The 6732-nt window shown below is 47.9% G+C and overlaps 1 protein-coding gene across 1 annotated transcript in view; it reads left to right on the top strand.

The window, feature by feature from the left end:
- Window positions 1-792: 792 nt before the first annotated feature.
- The window catches only part of RUNX1T1 (RUNX1 partner transcriptional co-repressor 1), a 134581-nt gene continuing 128641 nt past the window's right edge, over window positions 793-6732 (top strand). The window contains 4 exon segments of the mRNA XM_025433700.3: window positions 793-1083; window positions 1085-1109; window positions 1273-1356; window positions 1359-1415. Coding sequence (XP_025289485.1) covers window positions 988-1083; window positions 1085-1109; window positions 1273-1356; window positions 1359-1415 — 262 coding nt within the window. The 5' untranslated portion in view covers window positions 793-987.

Below are 6732 nucleotides of genomic sequence, written 5' to 3'. Positions count from 1 at the left end.
GACGGAGGAGCATCAGCCCTTGCTGGTTCCCTGATTGATTCTCGGGCCCTGGGTGGGTGAAGCGCTGTGAAGCAGCTCAGGCCGAGATTGATTACCTCGATTTCAAATTCCCACCTCCCAAATAGACTCTCGGATGTACACCTAGGGGAACCCCCTCCTCCCCCCCAATTTCTGGAGGTGGAGCAGGTGTCTAAGAGTCACCTGTAGCTCCCAATCACAAGTGCTCCTCCTCATCGCAGGGATGCCGGCTGCACGGGAGTCTTCTGCTGGGACGCCTTGGAGCCCAAGGGAAGCTGTTTTACATCTGCTGGTGTGGGTGGGGAGGGGTGGAATTTGCCGGCGGGTGGGGGGGGGGCGGTTGTTGGGTTTTGGGGCCAGCGGAGCAGCGGGATGAGGCCTTCCCCTCCAGGTGGGTCTGCAAGACCGCGGGGAGAGCTGTGAGGGCTCCTTGAGGTTTGTCTTGCAAATTGTGGCAAGTGGGCTGGAGGGGAGGCGGTGACGGTCTCATTGTCATGCTCTGCCCCAGAGGGAGCTCCCCGTCCCTCCCGACCTTGACAGGTCCTCCCGGAGGTGCAGTCTGGCCCTGGCACGGGGGTGAGGCAGTCTGCTAGCCTGGGTTCCTCCCCTTCCCCTGGAGGAGGGGGCAGTCCAGGGCGATGGCCCCAGGCCATCACCCCCCACCCCACCCACCCCAGCTGGCTCTGGGGTACCAGGCGGCCGCGTGGCCCCCCTCCCCACGCCCTGGGGCCCGGGCCCCCACCTCCTCCATCCCTTTGGGTTTCTCCTCTGCAGCCTGCGCCTCTCCCCTCTCTCTCCCTCTCCCTCTCTCCCTCTCTCTCCCACTTTTCCTCCCTCTCCCGCTCCGTCTCACACGCACCCTCTGTTTATTTTCCTGCCTCCATCTGGGCCCTGCTGATATTGTAATCACCCTGATGCACGTTGGCTCCTCTCCTCTCCCTCCTGCGCTCACACACTCACTCACACACAATGTGCCATCCTGACAAGCCTTTTACTTCTGATAAGCTCCGATGTGTGTTTAATGAATACAAAGCCGCGGTCTGGGTGCCGCCTCGGCTGCGGCCGCCTCTCCTGCGCTCCTTTGCCAGAAGGTAATCTCCGTGAACGGGGAGGGGGAGGCGGGGAGGGGGCGCAGGGGTGGGGGGGCGGGGGAGCTGCTTTTCTCTTTCCCTCTCTCTCCCTTTCCAAACGATCCAGAAGTCGATAAGAGCAGGAGAAGTGAAGATGTAACATGTTATCTGTCGCTCCTCTTAGCTGGCGGAGAGAATTTACATTTAAAGATTAGCGGAGAGAGAAAGAGAAATCTGCCTTTTGTTGTGCGGGGTGAGGAGGAGGCATCAGTCCTGGCCTGGCCGCTATCTCCCATCACCTCTGCGACCCAGACAGGACTCGGCGAGGTGAGATGACCCGAGGGGGGGGGGGGAGCTTATCTGTAATTGGGTTTAGTTTGGGCCAGCCTCAGTGGGTGTAAAGGGATTCGATAAAGGACTGTGGGGGGGGGCACACACAATAGATTATTTATTGACTAAATGCTGAAGCCTTGAGATTGGAGAGGGGGAGAGGAAAAGCTGCTTTCACAACTTGATGAGTTTATTTTAATTTTTATTTCAAGGCGAGCCTGTCCCCCCCCCTCCCCCGGGTGCAGGGAAGGGCTGCAGAACTTGGGCGAGATGGAAGGAGCGCGATGCCTTCTCTGCATCCCCTGCATCCCCTGCATCCCCCTCTCCCCCCATTCCGGCCCTTCTCAGGCTCCGTCTCCCTCCTTTTACCCGGAGTTGCCTTTCACCCCTGGGGGGGTCGGTTGGATCCGCCAAGCGGAAAGGGCAGTGGCTTGCTTTTTTTTTTTTTCTTTTGGAACTGGTCCTTCGCCTTTGGGTTTTGCGTGGCTCGTTTCGAATGGGTGTTGAGCTGATGCTGACGGTGGTCCTTGAGCGAGGGAGGAAAGAGAATGGATGGAGACTACTTTTAAGGGTCGATTTGACGGTAGGGGTTCAGCATGCTTCAGAGCAAAAAAATAAAAAAATAAAAATAATAAAAAGGAAATAAAAAAGAACCCCAAACCCATCATTCTGATGCTGCCCTGTTAGATTTGTATGTTGCCTTTGAAACGCGGGATCTTTTTTTTTTTTTTCCCCTCCTTGGAGTGGGTTCAAAAAAAAAAAAAGGAGTAAAAACATGTTTTATGGACTCCTGAGTGTATTTCCAAAAATTACAGTGTCAACTTTGTAACGTTCTGAAAATGGGGAAAAGTGAACAGAATTGTCGTTTGCCTCGTCCACGTCCTCAAGATAGGTGTTTTCCTAGGTGAATGGGATCCAGTAACTAAAAGCCTAATTAAAATTTGTTTAAAGCTGGGTGGGTGGGGGGGGGGCATGTTTCCTTGTTGACAGCGGCAGATCGATTGGGTAAGACAATAGAGTCCCATTATTTCACTTCCATTGACTGAACATATTGACATTTCAGGTTTGCTGTTGCCTCAGTGAGCATGATGAAACACTGAAATTCACAGACCCACTGGCCAGAGTGGCACATGCTTTACTGTATGTCATCTGTGCCTTCAGGTTACCTTGTCACCCAGGCAGAATGGGGACGGACAGCCTGGAGTCCTTCACAAGGGGTAGAGCTCTTTTGGCTAAGAAACTGGTGGGCAGCCTGGCTTGGGAGCATCTTTAATTTTACCCAGAATCGGCTGTTACAGAGAAATAGCACTTTTATTGACAAATCTGAGAAGCGTCCCAGCTATTAATCGTGCACATGGGACATACGAGAATACCCATTTTCAAGATTGATCTTCACCTCCTCCGGAGGTGTCTACGGGGAGTGGTTGGTCACACCATTTAGGTGTTTATCAGCTGGTGCTTGGGTGAGAACTGCCCTTCCCCAGTCCGGGTGCTCAGACGTTCAGGCACCTGCTAAATCTCTATCTGATAAAAACGAACCTGTAAGGCCCCTTCCAGAATAGGGCCTGACTTGGACTTTTTTGTTTCTGGATTCCTTTTGGCGGGTGGAAAATGAAAATGGGATGTGTGTATTTTATGCCCATAGGCATGCATAGACAGTAACATGTAAAAACGAACATGAGTACATTCCAGGCAGAGGCAGAGAAAATAGTAAGTTATTGTCCTTATCTACTTAGTGTAAACCTACCCTTGTATACATTTTGCATAGTCTTTGCATAACACAACTAAGTATTAGATGGAATAGAGTCAAAGAAATGTGAGTCATACAGAAGTGAGTATGGGGGAAAAAACAAACCAGGAGGGACTTAACATATTTTTAAAAAAAGTTTAATGAAAATATAAAACTATTATGAATGTGCTTTATACACAGCAATTGTTGCCATCAAGTAGGCAACTGATGCCCTTTGCAGTGTTTAGAACAAAACTAGCCCTTTATACCATTTTCATGAAAATGTTAGGTTTCTATTTGATCAGCAGGTGCTGTTGAGATGAAAGCCATGTGTAAATTTTCAGAAGGCCAAAAGTGTCAATTCAGAAAAGGAAAGTGATAAGAGAAAATGCAATCAGTTTTCCTGTTTTCAATTTGTGCAGGATTTGAAGAGCTGTTTTGTTAAACTGCTACATCTGCTCCAATATGAATATTGAACTACTTCCACTAAAAATAACAGCCTATAATTTGGAAGCTACTGCAGTCTTTTGTTAGTGTGAGTGGGTTATTTAAAAACAAAAAAACAAAAAAAATAAAAAAATAAAAAAAGACAATTTTCTATTCTGACAATCTCTTGCTTAATGTGCATTTTCATTTGTTGGCACTTTTATCCTCAGCAGATAAATGGTATTATGCAATTAGGACCTCAGCTTGTTTGACTATGAAAGAGGTTTCCATAGGTGACAATCCTGGTAATATAAAAAGGGTCCACACAAAACAAAATTCATTTTTAAATAATCTGTTTAAATATAGTTATTTAAAATGAGATAACTATTCCTTACATTCTCGAATACTGCAATTTTTAACTTATTGCTGACTATTGTAACAAAGTTAACACTGTTCTGTTACATACTGAGCATTCTGTGATTTATTTCACCTTTAATATACCTGCAAATGTAAGTTTAAACTAATCAGGGATATTTTACCTAACAGGGCTTTCAGAATAATTTTTTTTCATGCTTAAATAAAATGATTAAATTATGCTTGAGTGCCTGCATACAAAAGCCTTAGCTTCTATAGTACTGCTAATCAAATAAGTTTTATGGACAGGGAAAGCACCACATTAGAGAAAAAATTGGATGCACTTTCCTGGTGACGTTTCTAGGAAAGACAACTTCTTTCTAAATCCTCTAGTATTAATTAAGAAGAAAACTCTAACACGCATCTGAAATAATCGTAATAAACAGAATACTTCATCCCTCTAATGAGAACCCGAATGGCTTTGCTAGCCGTGTGATGCTGGGCACAGAGACTTAAGGTGGAAGGAAGACTGATGAAATTTGGATCGGGTTCAATATTGACTCTATTCACAATTGCTGTTGGGTTGCCTTGTGGCTCTAGTAATTTGTCCAGGTTGAGACGTGATCACTGCTTAGGATCAATTAGAGGCGGTGTAGCTTGTGGCTTCACCCTTGAAAGGCTGGGCACACTCTTCACTGCTAAGCTCAGAGTATCTCCAGAATGGATTAAGGGGAGGACAGACCTTGGGATGCAGTAGGATGGTGGATCTTAAGAAACGCAATGTTTATTCTGCACCACCAACTGCAAGGAGTGGTCGTCTGAGGACCGGTATGGAGTGTGGGAACCTGTGATCACGTGTACGTGGCCAGCCCAAGAATGATGCTTTCAGGCAGCCTAATTTCCAGTTTGAAGCCAAACCGTGGCATTTTGTGCTGGCATGTCCTTCAGAGGCCCGGGGCAGCCACATGGGTGTATTCCCTGCCACCGCACCCACTACTTTGCCACTCTCCAGAACTGGGGCTGGATCACATCCCCGTGGAAGAAAAGTGTATTTCCCGGGCACAACCCCGTCATCGGTTGTTAGATGGTTTTGTCCTGAGGCCGCATTCAGCGGTGGAGCCTCAGTACTTTGGAAAGCCTCAACAGGGGGGTTCTTGTGACTCTCTTCAGAACCTTCATGCTTTAACAAATGATGCCCAGGCTCTGACATCAGAACCACCGAGCCAGTCGTGCCCCACGGTTGAGGTTTAAGGCGCAAGAGAGACCCTCCTGTTTGAAGAAGGTTGAGACCGTCAGTGCTGCTGAGATCCACTAACGTAGTCGCGGGCCGTAAGAGACCTACTTTTAAAAATCCCCCTGCTTTGACGGTTCTAATTAGATTACCTCCTAATACAGCCCATGAGGGAATAAAGCAGGCATTTGTTTCATAGATTTCATACCGGTCAAGCTCTCTAAGGCAAATCACGGTTGGGGTGAATAGCGCCTTTAGAACATAGATCTTGGTGAACGAGCCCACAAATGTAAAAATTTCCCATTTGTCCTACAATCTCAGCCCCTCTCAGTGCCTTAGGGAATGCGATGGACTAGATTCATTAATCTTTTAATAGCTGGGTCATAGACCACTTGTGAGTGTGCCTGGGCTTTCAAGAGCTGCCCCCTAGTTGTTGGTCTTGGGAGAGAGAAGAGGAACAGACTAGTGGTAGAGGCGTACTGTGAGCCTGGAGTTACCCCCCACATGTGGTGCCATTGCTGATTTTAAGTAGATGACAAAGCAGCACCTTACTTCATTTCGAAGCCCGGCCGAAGTTGCTCTTCTGGCTTGACCTTTGCCTCGATATGGAAAAACCGAGCTTCCCTCCTCTTCCCAACTTAATTACCTACTTGGTTCAAGCTCGAGTAATTAGAGACTTATTTTCTGAACACCTGGCTTCATATTCTCCATAACATTCTCCATTGTTGTCTTGGGCCCTCGCCCCAGCCTAGGAATCACTAGCCGACAGACACCCTTGGACGCACCCAAGTGTATGCCAGTGTGTATCCCCCCGGTGTGTCCTAATCTGGGCTTTTCCACTGCTGAATTCTGTTCGCTCATCAGAATACCACCTTCCTGAGCTACACTGAAGCCTTGAGGAATCAGGCTGTTCCCTTTATTGATCTCAGTCAGCACCCTGCAGTTGGCTTCAGCCCAGTGTCCGCATCCCTGGTGTTTGGTCCCTCCCCGTTGCTAATGGCAGTGTTTTCATCTCCAGGTTTTCCAACCAGCCAAGTCCAACTTCCTGGGCATTTCCTAAGAGGAGAGGGGTTACGCACCATTTGGAGTTTGCAGGTGTAGTTACGTAATGTAAAAAAAAAAAAAAAAGGTGTGTATTATAAAAAGAAGTACACGGTGCGTGTGCATCCCCCCAACTCATGAGTAAACTGGGGTTCCCCTTCCAGTGCAGTCACTCCTTTGCTGCATGGCCTGGGGTACGTGCCACCCTTCAGGTGCGTTCTTCGGGAGTGAAACAAAGGACAGATTCAGTGATCCTTAGGCTTCTCAGCTCTCCTATGTATGAGTCTGTGTGTGATGCCGAAGTAGGCTTTCAGGAATTTCCCATGGTAAGGTGAATGAAGAAAAAAATCCTTAATTTTTAATTCTGAGTGGGTGTGGAGGGGGATAGGGGGCGCTCCTCGCCTCCATATGGCTGGGAGATGGAACCAGTATAGGACGTCACGATCGCCTTACCCTTCTCCATTGTAAAGGAGTGGCCTTGAGAACAGGGGGCCGTTTTTTCCACACATCCTGGACCTTAGATGACTGAACCT

Source organism: Canis lupus, chromosome 29 (assembly GCF_003254725.2).
Source record: "Canis lupus dingo isolate Sandy chromosome 29, ASM325472v2, whole genome shotgun sequence".
Taxonomy (NCBI): domain Eukaryota; kingdom Metazoa; phylum Chordata; class Mammalia; order Carnivora; family Canidae; genus Canis; species Canis lupus.
The sequence above is the reverse complement of the archived record's forward strand: the minus strand, read 5'-3'. Positions and strand labels throughout refer to the sequence as shown.